The sequence below is a fragment of the Aegilops tauschii genome, chromosome 7 (assembly GCF_002575655.3).
Source record: "Aegilops tauschii subsp. strangulata cultivar AL8/78 chromosome 7, Aet v6.0, whole genome shotgun sequence".
NCBI classification, from domain to species: Eukaryota; Viridiplantae; Streptophyta; class Magnoliopsida; order Poales; family Poaceae; genus Aegilops; species Aegilops tauschii.
Window position 1 is genome coordinate 590,947,483 of NC_053041.3, and position 16,053 is coordinate 590,963,535.

Consider the following 16,053-nt stretch of genomic DNA (forward strand, 5'->3'; position numbering starts at 1 on the left):
AAATGTAAACATATGGTCTGACCCATGGATCCCTGCCAGTCCGGATAGAAAGGTGATCTCTATACGAGGTAACTCCATCCTCACTTCTGTTGCGGAGCTCATCGATCCAATTTCTGGCACCTGGGATGAAGATATCCTCCGTTCAAATCTTAGTCCGGTTGATGTCAACAGGATTTTATAGCATGGCACCCTGATCGACGAGGGAGTTTTTCTGTCCGTACTGCATACAAAGTTCAATGGATTCGATCTTTTGGGCCCCATGCAACTGCCCTGGCACAGCCGGGCAGGTCGTGCTCCCTGGTAGTATGGAGTATCTTATGGAAGCTACCTATCCCACGTAAAATTCAGATCTTTTGTTGGAGAACTCTTCATGGAATCCTGCCGCTAAAGTCTATACTCACTAATAGACATATCAGTTCAGTGGGAGCATGTCCTATCTGCCATAGAGAAGCTGAGGATATTAAGCATCTAATCTTCGATTGCTTTCATGCAAGAGAACTCTGGAATCGATTGGGCATCATGGATATAGTTGAGGAGGCAATGGCGCTAGACCGGTCCGGTTCGGTCGTCCTCGAAAATCTTTTCTTAGCTGATCTGAGACCAATGCCATTAAAACCAAACCTGGACATCAAGCAAGTTTTAGCGGTGGGGAGTTGGTATCTATGGTGGATCCGTCGGCAACATACCCACAATGGTACACCTCCTCCGGTCTTTAAATGGCTCTATCGGTTCTTGCTATTACTAATAATTTCCACCAGGCTAATGAGAAGAGAAGGAGTACTCCTGAGGAGAGATGGGCCCGACCAGATATCAAATTCATTAAGTTGAATGTGGATGCAGCTTACTATATAGATGAAGGTGTGGGCGCGACGGCTGCAGTGATTAGGGATGAGAAGGGCATTTTCTTGGCGGCGCAATGCATCTTCATTCCCCATGCAGCTAGTGCAGTTTCCATCGAGGCAATGGCAATGAGAGATGGTCTGGCGTTTGCAAATTCCTTGGGCTTTCCTCGGGTTGAAGCAGAATCGGATTCTTCAACTGTGATTGAATCATGTGCGGGTCAAACGACATGGTGGGATGAAGCAGCAGCAACTTTCGCCGAGTGTGTGGATCTATCTACGTTGATCGGGAAGGTCCATTTTAAACATTGTTCACGCTCTTGTAACCAAGCAGCGCATGTGCTAGCTAAGTTTAGTTATTGTAATAAGCTTTCTTCTAGTTGGACGGACGAGCCCCTGGGCTGTCTCGTTTCCGCACTTGTGGATGATGTTATTCCCTCTTTTAATCAATAAAGCTAGCCATGATGGCCTTCCCTCAAAAAAAAAGTTCTTGATGAAAAGTATGTAATGCCCTCATATTGTAATTTTGTGATGTCTAAACTGTCATAATGTGGATTTTGTTGTGCTTAATTTTGTGATGTCTAAGCTTTTATAATGTAGATTTCTTGTGCGTAATTTTGTGATGTCTAAACTTTTATAATGTAGATTTTGTTGTGCGTAATTTTGTGATGCCTAAACATTTATAATGTAGATGTTGTTGACTTATCATAGATATGAGCAAGAAAATGATTTGCAAACTTGTATTTTTAGCATAATACACATATGCCTAAAGTTACATGCACATGCACAGCTTGTAGCTCGCGAGCTTAATGAGCGCTCGATAGTACGGCTCGTTAAGCTCGTAGCTCGCTTCTTAATGAACAGAGCCAATCATTGATTTCAGTTCGTTAAGCTTAACGAGCTTAACGAGCGAGCTAACGAGTTGCACGAGTAGCTCGCTAAGCTCGTTAGTAACAACACAACACATATTTTCATCTTACGTGGCAAACTTTCTGTAGCACCTCAGCTCATTTATTCAATCTAATCGACATAAGAGGTAACAAACGAGTGTATTTCCTTCGTAGCCACCATATTTCATCTTAAAAACCACAACTATGCACTCATCATGCATACCGTAACACATTATAATCGAGCGCTCACGAGCTTAACGAGCTTCAAACGAACCGAGCCGAGCAGGGGTTTCTGCTCGTTAATCTTAATGAGCTTAACGAGCTGAGCCTTAACAAGCACGAGCTTAACGAGTATGAGCTTAACGAGCCGAGCAACTCGTTAATCCACCCCTATGCTCACCCCTATGAATGCACATCCTACCCCTATGAGCATCTCAGGGATACCGAGCCGATATTACATCTTGAAATTGACGAAGTCATCATAGACGCCTCGTAATTGACGGGAACGTCTCCTCCCACTGAACGAACATCGCCGGAAAGCCTGAAATAAATTCAGAAAAATGCGAGTATCAATGCCAAGTCTAGGTTAAACCTTGGTGGGCTGGTTCACCACAAGGAACCTAAGCATGTACCTCCTAGCTCGCGATTTGCAAGCTTGTTGATACTAAACATTACATTTAAAATGTTGTGTCATTGACATTTAAGAAGAAGTCACATGAAAGGAGGATTGTTGGGGTATTAGGGCATCTTCAATAGCGACCCGTAAATTTTCTCCCGCATCCGTCCGCGAACATGGATGGCGGCCTCTCGCCATCCAACGCTGGCCGCATACATTTCAAACACTTATTCAACAAACCGGTTGGAATTCATGCAAACACAACCGGATTTCACAAACATGACAGATTTCATACAAACACGACGGATTTTCATTAGATTTCAAACATTTAGGAAAAAACGACCTGACCCTAAACCTATCCTATGGCGGCCGCACCCGGCGTACAAGACCTTGTCGTCCTCCATCCGCAGTCTTCATGACCACCAGCGACAAGACCGATGAAGTGAAGCTACAGTCTTCGATGAGGAAGAGTAGAACACGGAAGATGGACTGAACCAGATGAGACACAAGGCCATGACGCCTCCAATGCGCTACTCATCCTTGGAGGAGTCTGCGCCTTGTTTGTCGCCGGTGGACGTGAGGTCCACGACGGAAATGGTGGGGCCCCGCGCTGTCGTCTGCTCCTCGTCGTCTTAGGAGATCGACTCTGGCTTGATGTCTGACAGTGCCCTGGATGATGAGGGACACGGAGACCTTGGGCGGCGGCGCCATGATCCGGTGCTCCCCTTGATTTGGAGGGCGCGAAGAACCACTTCGATGCGTTGGATTTGCCCATTGTGGCGGCCGGTGCTGGAGGCGTACAAGTTTGAGAGAGAAGCGGAGAGGAGAAGCGGCAATGTGGTGATAAAGGGCTTGTGTCCTTGGGTGGCCGGCTTAAAGCTAGCGCCGCTTCATTGTAGGCAACGACTGGAATAGGCTTTGCATTCACCATGCCAATGTGAATATTGTGCCGGTCAGCTGTCCGGTCATGTCCATATGACCGTCATGAATGCAGGTAGGCGAGTGTCGGACCGCGTGTGATCCGAGTGACATGAATGTGGGTGAAGAGTTTTCGAACGACCGCCTCGGCTAGGGTTTAGGGTAGGTCCACAATGTCGGAGTCTGACATGGCGAACGTCCAGGCGTCCGCAAACATACGCTTCGTTTGGTGCCGATTTGAAGAATTTTGATGAATGTTCACTAGTGCAGAATCGGGCTATAGTCCCGGTTTGTAAGGGCCTTTAGTCCCGGTTTTGCAACCGGCACTAAAGGGTGGGGACTAAAGGCCCCCCTTTAGTCCCGGTTCAACACGAACCGGGACCAAAGGCCCACCACATGGCACGAGCCCGCGTCGGGGGCTGGGGACCTCTAGTCCCGGTTGGTAACACCAACCGGGACCAAAGGATTTTTTTTGACAATTTAATCTCTAATCACCCTCACTGCTCAAGTGTGGAGCATTCATTATTCCAAATCGTCTAAATAACTACATCTCGAAGGATTTTATTTTTGAAGTTCTTATCATTTGCTTTTGTTTTTTTTTCAAAACTGAAAAGGCGATTGGGGCGCCGGGGGGGGGGGGGGTAGAGTTTGAAAATTGCAGAACCCCTTTAGTCTGGGTCAACCTGGATTAAAGGTCTAACCTATAGTCCCGGTTTGTAACACCCCGGCCTGACGCCAGTCTGCCACCACCCAAACCGGGACTATAGGTACACCACGAACCGGGACTAATGATGCCGTAATCGAACCGGGACTAATGGTCACATTAATACCGGTCCGTAATTGAACCGGGACTAATGTGCTGAACATTAGGTCGTTTTTCTAATAGTGGTTGTTGGGTGACAAAAAATGTCCGATTCATCCGGTCTAAATATTTAGAGGGTGATTTGATAATCCCGTTGGAGTTGGCCTAAGAACGACAAGCTGCATGTGTGCGGCGGCGTGTTACTCGTGTAAAAGCGACACAATTAGTTCTAAAAAAAGAGCAAAAAACCTTGGGGCCATCAAAACATAGCTATCAGCGGCAGCTGCCTTGCGAACCATCATGTGGTTGGATGGTTAGGAGTACGGTGGTATTCCGGCCCATCAGAGTTTAAATCCCGATGCTCGCATTATTTCTGGATTTATTTCAGGATTTCCGGCGATGCGCATTCAGTGGAGGAGACGTTCCCGTCGACTACGAGGCTCATGTGGTGACTTTGACAATCTCAAAATGATATGCTGACTCAGTCTCTCGAACATAGGTCTGTAGTTCGTTATTATAAAAAAAAAGCAGCAGCCGCCTTGCATGAAAAAAATAATAATAAATGCAGCAGCCGCCTTCGGCTCCCATGGCAAGGGTACGTACAGGCTTCCGCGGCTTGTGTCGGGACTACACGGGCCGGGCGTCGTCGGGTGCGTGGACCTGGTTTGGTTTGGTTCGGCTGCCGTGTCGCGTCCGCCGTCGCCTCTTCCCTTCGCTTGCACACCACACCACGGAACACGCGCGCCCGCGCGTCGACCCACCCCACCCCACCCCACACCTACCCCTTTCCTTCTGCGGGGTGCCCACACGCCCACCGCTCCCGCGACCGTATCGTCGTCGACTGGCGCAGCCTCCGCGACGCGGCACGGGCTCCCTCGCGCGCGCACGTTTGGCAGGTGCTGCTCGCCGGTCCGGTCCGTTCCGCGGCGGCAGGCGACGATGCGTGCAGTGCAGCCAAGGAGGAGGATATTTATCTAAACAGCATGTGGATGATATATTGATATTATTTTAGTTTTATACGGGATGACATGGGCCATGGCGGGCCAAAGCTTATAGCTAACCAAACTCAACCTCCCCTTGATCCAAACTTAACCACCCCTTAACCAATGGAGTCTTTTCTTAACTAACCCTTTTTTGTGTGTGAAGGCAACCATGCATTTGGAGGCAAAAGCATATGCAGACAGCTGCATTGTCCATATATATGACGACGTGTTATGTGATCTAGCTCGCCCACTCTCTCACCCACTCTTTCCATTTAGCCGAGGAGTGGTTTGAGACTAAAAAAAATTGCGAGAAAACTTTCGGTCTATTCATCAACAGTCAAGGTAATATAAACTCATCCAAAGTGAAAAATACATACACGTCAGTAGACCACCTAACGATGATTACAAGCATTGGAGCGAGCCGAAGATGCACCGCCGTCATCGCCACTCCCTCAATGGAGCCCTCCCGCCGATAAGGGCCGGGATCCATAATGCCTCTGTGGTCCAAGGACCATAGGCGACGAGGCGGACCGGCGCCAACACCAGCGAGAGGCAGTGATAGCCTAGCCGAGCGCCTTGGTCGCAGGAGCGAAGGGGTTTAGCGTCGTTTAGAAAATAATACAATGTATTTTAAATATATCGTACTACCCTTTAAAAAATACTATCTAAATGCATATGATACAATGCATTAAGAAAATTGTAGCTAAGTTTTAAACACATATTTAATGCATTAGATATACAATACTAAAATACTACCCTTTTTACAAAAATACTATCTAAATGCATACGATAAAATGCATCAAGAAAATTAAACACATATTTAATGCATTAGGGGTACAATACTGAAGTAACAACCCCTCGCAAAAAAGAAAAGAAAACTGGAATAACACCCATTAAAATAGTCTCTATCTAAATGCATATTAATGAATATGATACAATGCATTGGGAGTGCTCTTATTTTCGCGCTTGCTACAGAAAACAAATGTGAATTTCCCAGTGTTATGTTTCTCCAACAGCCACCACATAGTTGGATACGTATACGTATATGTATATGTTATTTTATTTTATTTGTCCATGACTTCATTTTAAATATATTTTACTCCGGATAAACCCAGAAGCTGAGGTGCGACACAGAAACCATATACTTCCTCCGTCCGGGTTTATTAGCCCCTCGTATTCTATCAAAATTGAACTAGACGTATGACTAATAAAAATATGAGATATATCTATAAAATATACATCGTTGGATTTGTATTCAAAAAAGGTTTTACATGGTATAACTTGTGTGACATATAGCTCGCATTTTTTAAGTTAAATTTGTACTCAAACTTTGACCCAAAATAAAAGGGGCCAAATAAATCCGAACGGAGGAAGTAAATGCCGGGGAAACAGAATCACCGTAATCTACCACACACCAAATGCAGGCCAAAAAATATATTATCGAGTCCATACCCCATATTAAAATCCGCAAAATTAAATAAAACAAATCCCTTATACTCATATTTCAATTGGAAGATGTCAAACCTCGTTTCCAACGGTAGTAATCTTTCACATTACATATGCAGTTATGCAACCATGTTGGACCGCATGCTGACTTCCACACCGAACACGAAAACCAAGTCAAACCGAAACTGCAAGCCTCCCTCGAGGGACCACATTGCAAAAAATAACACTACGTAACATTTGCAGAAACACCCCTCTGTTGCGTGAACAAAGATCAGTTTGGTCCTCCCTCCCCTTCGCCTTTCCCCCCAGTTTATAAACCAGCCCCACCCTCTGTCTCCTTCCTCCGGTCTCCGTTCCCTCCCCCCCACGAAAATATTCCCACCTCCGTCGCCCGCCTCCTCCTCTGACAGCCATGGCCCACCTCCAGCTCGCGGCGGTCGCCGGGGGCGGCCGCGCGGGCGACGACATGGAGGACGTGGCGCTGCTGGGCTCCTACGACGAGGAGATGGGCGGGGCGGCGCCGGCGGGAGGCGGCCGCGGCGGCGCGGAGGAGGATGCGGAGGCGCACGTGCGGGTGACGGGCATGACGTGCTCCGCCTGCACCGGCGCCGTCGAGGCCGCCGTCTCCGCCCGCCGCGGCGTGCGGCGCGTCGCCGTCTCCCTGCTCCAGAACCGCGCCCGCGTCGTCTTCGACCCCGCGCTCGTCAAGGTGAGGCGCCGCGATGTGATCCCTGCGCGTTTGCCCCCGCCGAGGCGGAGGCCTGCGCCTCTACGGGCCATTTCGGAGCTCGTCTATGCATTTGGGGGCGGTAATTTTTTGCGGACAAAATCGTTGCGTCTGTGATATTGATTATTAGTAAATTTTTTGGTTAGAACAGTAAAATGGACCGCGTTTTTGGAGGCTTTCGATTACCGCAAAAGGCTCGGGGAGTTGGTGCGCTTGCTCCACGAAGCTTGCTTCGACTCCGTGCGATTTACTAGCGGATTGGGTACGGGCTTGCGATTTTTGGTTTTAGTACAAGTATAGACGTGAGAACTGAATTCGTGGGGTTGTCTGTCGGGTTGGAAATGCGCCGTCAGTTAAGTGCGGTGCTGTACACCTGGGAATCAGACTGCGGGATCGGCCGATCGCCGGCGGTTGATGATTCGAGCCCGTTTTGCTTTCGGGGTTGGTGAGCTGTAGACTTTGTTGGAGGCTCGTGGTCGCCGGTGGATGGATCGTGGATCGCCGGATTTAGTGGGGGAGCATGGCGCCGCAGTAGCTTTTTGTTGGTTGGTGAGCTGATGGGTGAGCTGCTGGCCCTGCGGCTGTTGAATCATATTTTCCGGTGAAAAGTCTAAAAGCGGTGGGGTGCTGAGCTGATGGTTGACATTGCACGGCTCAACTCAACCAACGTGATGTGGAGATTGGTTTCGAAACACTGAACTGTGTGGCAAACTTTTACTAGTACCATTTTGCCATGTGCTTGCTGGAAAATGGCAATGGGATGGTGAATTTGTACTCACTGTACTGATGTTGCCTGGGCTGTATGGAACTTTGAGCTTGTTTTGCAACACCTTTAAAAGCCGCGACCACAGCTTATTAATCATACTTGTGTTTTGATTTTTTGCCCCCCACCATGAGCAGTGAGCCGCCCCTTTTGACCATTTTGCTTTCTGGCTAGAATTTTGCTGCTTAGCTTTAGATTATGAATATCATTAGCTTCGAATGATTCCTCAGAAAAGTGTGAGCAGTCTTTCCCTATCAGCGGCCGATAAAAAACAAGCTCAAGCAATCATACGAGCTGTTTGATCCCTCTTTTCCACTCTTCCCTAGAATGGTTCAACTTCAGTTCGAATGTACTAATCCTTGTGTGCCAAGTTCTGCTCCACTTTAGATGACTGATTCCATAGTGAAACATATTGGCTCTAGACCTTTTGGCATGTTTGGGTCTCTTTGTTAACTGCAATTTTATTTTGGGACTTCTCTGTGCAGGTCGAGGATATAATAGAAGCTATAGAAGATGCTGGATTTGACGCTGAGATTCTCCCAGATTCTGCAGTCCCTCAACCTAAGTCACAGAAGACATTGTCAGCACAATTTAGGATAGGAGGAATGACATGTGCCAATTGTGTAAACTCGGTTGAGGGTATCTTGAAAAAACAACCTGGTATAAAAGGAGCAGTCGTTGCCTTGGCAACCTCATTAGGAGAAGTTGAGTATGATCCGTCTACCATTAGCAAGGATGAAATTGTTCAAGCTATTGAGGATGCTGGTTTTGAAGCTGCATTCTTACAGAGTAGCGAGCAAGATAAGATATTGCTAGGTCTGACTGGCATCCACACAGAGAGGGATGCAGATATACTACATGATATCCTTAAGAAAATGAATGGTTTGCGAGAGTTTGCTGTAAATACTACCCTCTCAGAAGTTGAGATTGTATTTGATCCAGAAGCTGTTGGTCTGCGATCAATTGTGGATACTATTGAAATGGGAAGCAATGGGAGATTCAAAGCGCACGTGCAGAATCCTTACAGTCGAGGGGCTTCGAATGACGCACACGAGGCCTCCAAAATGCTCCATCTTCTCTGCTCTAGCTTATTCCTAAGTGTAAGTTTTGATCTTTGCTTCTCTCTTGCTCACCCTAGACAGTTTTGCTCAAAGGTTCAAGTATAATACATGTGCTGTGATTATAGTGCTGTCGGCATAGTTGATAGTTGTATTTGGCAAGACAACTTACAGTACAATAGGGAATGTATGATGTGTTGGCAACAGGTAGCATATAAATGACACTCACATATTATTGTCATCGTGTGGCATCTAACTAACGAAAGAAATATTTTAGATTTTAGAATACTGTTTCACTGTTCTTTTTTGCGTACATGTGAAACCCAACAAGATAAGATGACATAAGAGAGCAATATTGTTCAATTTCAATGTTTGAGCAAGTAATAAACGAGAACACAGACATCTTACATGGTATTCACATCAAATCTGGCAATTGACTAAACAGTAGAGGTATTGTAGAAAACAAATAAAATGCAGGGTCGTCTACTTTTTTAAAATAATTTACCACGAGTAGATGTAGGGATATTTGGTATTTTTGCCTAGTAATATATTTCGTTTGCTTCCTACTGTTCAGAATACGCCGAACTTTTGCTATGCTACTACTTGCTTACTGACTCAATTCAATTGCCTCTTTGCAACAGATTCCTGTATTTTTCATACGTATGATCTGCCCGAGTATACCTTTCATCAGTACATTGCTTCTCAGGCACTGTGGACCATTTCATATGGGGGATTTGGTGAACTGGATATTGGTTAGCATTGTACAGTTCGTTATTGGCAAGAGATTCTATATTGCAGCTTACAGAGCCTTAAGACATGGTTCTACAAATATGGATGTGTTAGTTGTTCTTGGCACCACTGCATCATATGTATATTCCGTTTGTGCACTACTATATGGAGCATTCACTGGATTTCAACCTCCCATATATTTTGAGACAAGCGCAATGATAATCACGTTTGTGTTATTTGGGAAGTATCTTGAGGTTCTTGCAAAGGGGAAGACATCAGATGCTATTAAGAAGCTTGTAGAACTTGTCCCTGCTACTGCTATTTTGCTTCTGAAAGATAAAGGTAAGTGGTACACACACATAACTGTTGTACTCAAATGCAGATTGTCTAAAACTGCAAGCAAACTGACATTACCATTTCAAATTCAGAAGGAAAGTATGTTGGGGAGAGGGAGATTGATGCTCTGTTAGTCCAACCTGGTGATGTCTTGAAAGTTCTTCCTGGTTCGAAAGTTCCTTCTGATGGTGTTGTTGTTTGGGGAACAAGCCATATCAATGAAAGTATGATAACTGGTGAATCTGCACCGATGCCTAAAGAAGTATCAAGTGTAGTAATTGGAGGGACAATCAACTTACAGGGCATCCTTCATATACAAGCAACGAAAGTAGGATCCGGAACAGTTTTGAGTCAGATAATATCTCTGGTTGAAACTGCTCAAATGTCCAAAGCCCCTATTCAGAAATTCGCCGATTATGTGAGTTTTTTTTTGTATGTGATATCCCATATTCGCTTTGTCACTATGTATCAAATATCTCTGTCAACCATGCACCTTTGCTAATATTATTTTAGATCCCAAAGCATTGTCTGCGATAATGTGCTGTTTGCCACATTTGAAATGATGCATATGGACATTGTTTTTATGCCATTTTTTGTATTTCAATGCCTCTTACAGGACAGCACTTTACTCTTTTATGTTGTCTGAAGTACATGTTCATTTCACACGTTGCCTTCTGGTCCTCTTATTATTTTAAGTAACCATTTTTTTGTGGTAATTTTGGAGGACAAGCTTACTTCTGAAATAGCTATGTGTTCACCAAAAGCATTGCAACATATTGTAGATGCATATTTTGGTTGGTGCTGACATTCCGCTGTTGCTATTTCAGGTGGCTAGCATTTTTGTCCCTATTGTCATCACCTTGTCCATTCTAACGTTCTCCGTGTGGTGAGTTCAATAAACATTGTGCAAAATTCATAGTAATGCTTCGTTCAAGTTTCTCACGTGTGGATTCTCTACATTTATAGGTTCTTATGTGGATCGTTTGGAGCATATCCACATTCATGGTTTGACGGAACTAGCAATTGCTTTGTTTTCTCCCTCATGTTCTCCATATCTGTTGTGGTGATTGCTTGTCCTTGCGCCCTTGGTCTGGCAACACCAACTGCTGTAATGGTGGCAACTGGAATCGGGGCTAACCACGGAGTACTTGTAAAAGGTGGAGATGCATTGGAGAGGGCTCAAAATGTAAACTACGTGATCTTTGATAAAACAGGGACACTAACACAAGGGAAGGCTGTTGTAACAACTGCAAAGGTTTTCTCTGGAATGGACCTTGGAGATTTCCTCACACTAGTAGCATCTGCAGAGGTGAGGCAATCAATCTTGATCACAAATTACTCTTATGGTTCATATCATGGTGTTTTGAGAAAAAAGACACGTTTTGATGTTTTTATTTGTCATATCACTATGTGGTTCATACCAGTGTGTGGTAAAAACATGTTATGGTTTGCTCCTTGCTCAGGATCTTAGCTAGCCTGTGAGTGCAATATTTATGATTTTGTTTTGTACACAGGCAAGCAGTGAGCATCCTCTTGCAAAGGCTGTATTGGAATATGCATTTCATTTCCATTTCTTTGGCAAGCTCCCTTCCTCCAAGGATGGCATTGAGCAAAGAAAAGAGCAGATATTGTCCCAATGGTTGCTTGAAGCTGAAGATTTCTCTGCTGTGCCTGGCAAAGGAGTTCAATGTTTGATCAACGATAAGAAAGTTTTGGTGAGTCGTAAGCTGCCATTGTCCTTCACCCCTTCTGTAAAATACCTCAAAGCAGTGTGTAACTGCAGAGCATCAATCTCACATATGTATTTATAAATGTTTCCAAGTAAATTGTTGATTATCTGTAATAAAAATGTTACTGCAGATTGGAAACCGTGCCTTGATGAATGAAAACGGGGTGACCGTTCCCCCTGAAGCTGAAAGTTTCTTGGTAGACCTGGAACTGAATGCAAAAACCGGCATTCTGGTGGCATATGACAGCAGTTTCGTGGGGTTGATGGGGATAGCCGATCCCCTGAAAAGAGAGGCTGCTGTAGTCGTGGAAGGACTGAAGAAGATGGGCATTCATCCAGTGATGCTCACAGGTGACAACTGGAGGACTGCACAAGCTGTCGCGAAAGAGGTTTGTATTTGTTTGCTTCTGAATTCTCATCCATTTGTTGATTCTTACCACCTCAGGTGCATAACTGTTTTCATTGGGTTATTGTTGTTTGTCAGGTTGGCATTGAGGACGTGAGAGCAGAGGTCATGCCCGCGGGGAAAGCCGACGTGGTCCGGTCGCTCCAGAAGGACGGGAGCATAGTGGCCATGGTCGGGGACGGCATCAACGACTCGCCGGCCCTCGCGGCGGCGGACGTCGGGATGGCCATCGGGGGTGGCACGGACATCGCCATCGAGGCCGCGGACTACGTGCTGGTGAGGAACAACCTGGAGGACGTGATCACGGCCATCGACCTCTCGAGGAAGACCTTCAACCGGATCCGCTGGAACTACTTCTTCGCCATGGCGTACAACGTGGTGGCCATACCGGTGGCGGCCGGCGCGCTGTTCCCGCTGACGGGGCTCCAGATGCCGCCGTGGCTGGCGGGCGCCTGCATGGCCTTCTCGTCCGTCAGCGTGGTGTGCTCCTCGCTGCTGCTGCGGAGATACAGAAAACCCAGGCTCACCACCCTGCTGCAGATAACTGTAGAGTAGAGCGATGGATAGCTTTTGTGAATACCGTAACTGTAAGTCCCCCTTCACCATTTTTACAGAAATGAAATGAAAAGAAAAGGAAATGGCTTCCTGTGTACTCTGCTCATGGCCGCGGGGAATTCCTGCTTTCAACTTCAGCGGTTCTCCTGATTCGGTGCAGCATAGATTTTGCAATCCCCAAAGGTTTAAATATGCAAAAGAAAAAAAAGTATTTGTAATCTTCGCCTGAATCTCCAAAGATTTGGAAGTCCCGCTCACAGATTTGGGAAATTCCCAGCTTGGCAAGTTCTCACATGGTATGATTGTGTGACTCGGGCAAAGTTTAGCCTATTTAGACTCGCACGGACGGCCCGTTGGATCAGGCACGGCAAAGTTCCAGACTCCATGGGCAGGTTTACGTTTGTTCGTGGCCCTAGTCCAGGCTCGCCGGCGCCACCGGCGCCGCCTTCTTCCGGCATGTCCAATCCGGCGGCTCGCTCTCCCACGCGGGAGGAAGGTCGCCGCGGTCCGACGACTCGTGCCAGGTACGCGGGGCATCACCACCATCGATCATCGCAAGAACCTTGCCCTGCCTTCTTCGCTGATCCATTGTGTCCGTACAGGTCTTCATCGTCTACGGAAAGCGCCATGGTCCTGGAGAGGCTCACCGACGACCTCCTCGCCGAGATCCTTTCACGGGTCCCCGCAAGTTCAGACAACGGCTGCAATCTCGTCTCCAAGCGTTGGCGCAGCCTCATCGACCGCCCCGACCACCGCAAGAGGCTTCCCCAGCCCCTGGCAGGCTTCTTCTACAACAGCACCAGCAAGCATAGTTTAAAAACCCGGACCGGTGAGGCTGCCGGTTCAGATTTTCACCTGTCCGACCGCCGGTTTTTTCGGTTCAATGTCATGATGAATGTTACGTGGCTCTACATGTTTGGTTAACATTTACCGCATGAGCGAACGAGTGCAATGATTAGCTAGTAAAAAGCCATGATGAATGCTATGTAGCTTAAACATATATCTCCAGACGATGTGTGTGATCATTTCTTGTTTACAGCTAGATGTGCTTTCTGATGGTAAAACACTTCAAATGAATAGTGTCACTTCCTTCTATGCTAATTACTCACCGCATGTTGTAAATATAGTTATGTTGTTAACACGAAGGAAGTATCCTGAACATTCTTTATTTAGTTTCGAGTAATAAACTAATAAAACCTTAATCAAGACTATTAAACTAGCCTAAAAATAACTTTAAAAACCTTACCTTGTTTTGTTCCCCTCTGTTTGTCCACTACCCTCGGCTAGTACTGGGAGTACATCCTCTTTGTAAGTGGGTTTTGTTCGGGTAGGCAGGTCAAAGGAGTTTGAAATAAGCGATGATGTGCAATAGTTGAAAGGTACTTATAATCAAGCAGTTGGTTAACAAGCTCCACTTCTCCAATGCAACTTCACATCTTTTCTTCTGATCTACTCCTATAAAACTAATACACCTTATATTTTTAATGGAGAAAGTACTAAAATACCAAAGTGGTTGTTGTGTAAATGATCTGGAGTTAGAATGTATGATAGCTAGCCACGTTGTCAAACACAAGGGGGAGTAATTAGTCTCATGGCCTTTGCTGATGTACCGAGTCAGGATTGTGATGCTTTTAATATGTGTCATCCAGAATCTTTAATTCAGTTTTTTTCAAACTTATCCAAGGTCATGTAAAAATAACTATTCATGTTGATCAAAACTTTAAGTCCATTGAACATTAATAAACTTATAAACGATAAACGACATGGGTCAATTTTCTCCCGAACTCTTTTGTCTCCTTAACCCTAGCGAGACACTTATCCTCCACCGGCAGGTCGCCGCTCCCTTCCTCCTGCACCGGCCTATCGGTGTGGGAGTGTATCCCCCTTTGGGGATTTTAAGTAGGCCTTTGATGTTCGTCCTTTCGGGTTTCGGCCCTTCCGGCAGTGGCGCGGCGGCATACAATAAAGTCGTCTCTGGGTTGCACATCGTTGATGGTAGCTGCGGTGTCAGCTTGATGAATGATTCTTCCTCAAGCCTTCCCATTTTGATAATGGTGTCTATGGTAGTGTCGTACCGTCCATTCTAGTGGTTGGAGGGTTACTCGGCGTGGTGGCGGTGGTTGGTGCAGTTGTTGGAAATATGCCCTAGAGGCAATAATAAAATGGTTATTATTGTATTTCCTTGTTCATGATAATTGTCTGTTGTTCATGCTATAATTGTATTAACTGGAAACCGTAATACATGTGTGAATACATAGACCACAACATGTCCCTAGTAAGCCTCTAGTTGACTAGCTCGTTGATCAATAGATGGTTATGGTTTCCAGACCATGGACATTGGATGTCATTGATAATGGGATCACATCATTAGGAGATTGATGTGATGGACAAGACCCAATCCTAAGCATAACACAAGATCGTGTAGTTCGTTTGCTAAGAGCTTTTCTAATGTCAAGTATCATTTCCTTAGACCATGAGATTGTGCAACTCCCGAATGCCGTAGGAATGCTTTGGGTGTACCAAACGTCACAACGTAACTGGGTGGCTATAAAGGTGCATTACAGGTATCTCCGAAAGTGTCTATTGGGTTGGCATGAATCGAGACTGGGATTTGTCACTCCGTATGACGGAGAGGTATCTCTGGGCCCACTCGGTAATGCATCATCATAATGAGCTCAATGTGACAAAGGAGTTAGCCACGGGATCATGCGTTACAGAACGAGTAAAGAGACTTGCCGGTAACGAGATTGAACGAGGTATTGGGATACCGACGATCGAATCTCGGGCAAGTAACATACCGATAGACAAAGGGAATTGTATACGGGATTGATTGAATCCCCGACATCGTGGTTCATCCGATGAGATCATCATGGAACATGTGGGAGCCAATATGGGTATCCAGATCCCGCTATTGGTTATTGGCCGGAGAGGTGTCTCGGTCATGTCTGCATGGTTCCCGAACCCGTAGGGTCTACACACTTAAGGTTCGGTGACGCTAGAGTTGTTATGGGAAATAGTATGTGGTTACCGAAGGTTGTTCGTAGTCCCAGATGAGATCCCGGACATGACGAGGAGCTTCGGAATGGTCCGGAGGTGAAGATCGGTATATTGGACGAAGGGTATTGGAGTCCGGAATTGTTCCGGGGGTACCAGGCTATGGCCAGCATGTCCGAAAGGGGTTTCGGAGGCCCCAGCAAGCGTTGGGGGGCCTTATGGGCCAAGGGGAAGGGGCAAACCAGCCTACTAAGGGGCTGTG

At 46.1% G+C, this 16,053-nt stretch overlaps 1 protein-coding gene across 1 annotated transcript; it reads left to right on the forward strand.

Annotated features, from left to right (window-relative positions):
• The first annotated feature begins 6,789 nt into the window (after window positions 1–6,789).
• Window positions 6,790–12,899, forward strand: LOC109776194 (cation-transporting ATPase HMA5). The gene is made up of 9 exons (XM_020334851.4): window positions 6,790–7,203; window positions 8,470–9,084; window positions 9,684–10,113; window positions 10,200–10,525; window positions 10,935–10,993; window positions 11,074–11,416; window positions 11,622–11,822; window positions 11,968–12,225; window positions 12,321–12,899. Exons 1-9 carry the CDS (start codon window positions 6,907–6,909, stop codon window positions 12,795–12,797), a joined length of 3,006 nt encoding a protein of 1,001 aa, XP_020190440.1. The 5' UTR covers window positions 6,790–6,906; the 3' UTR covers window positions 12,798–12,899.
• Window positions 12,900–16,053: the final 3,154 nt, after the last annotated feature.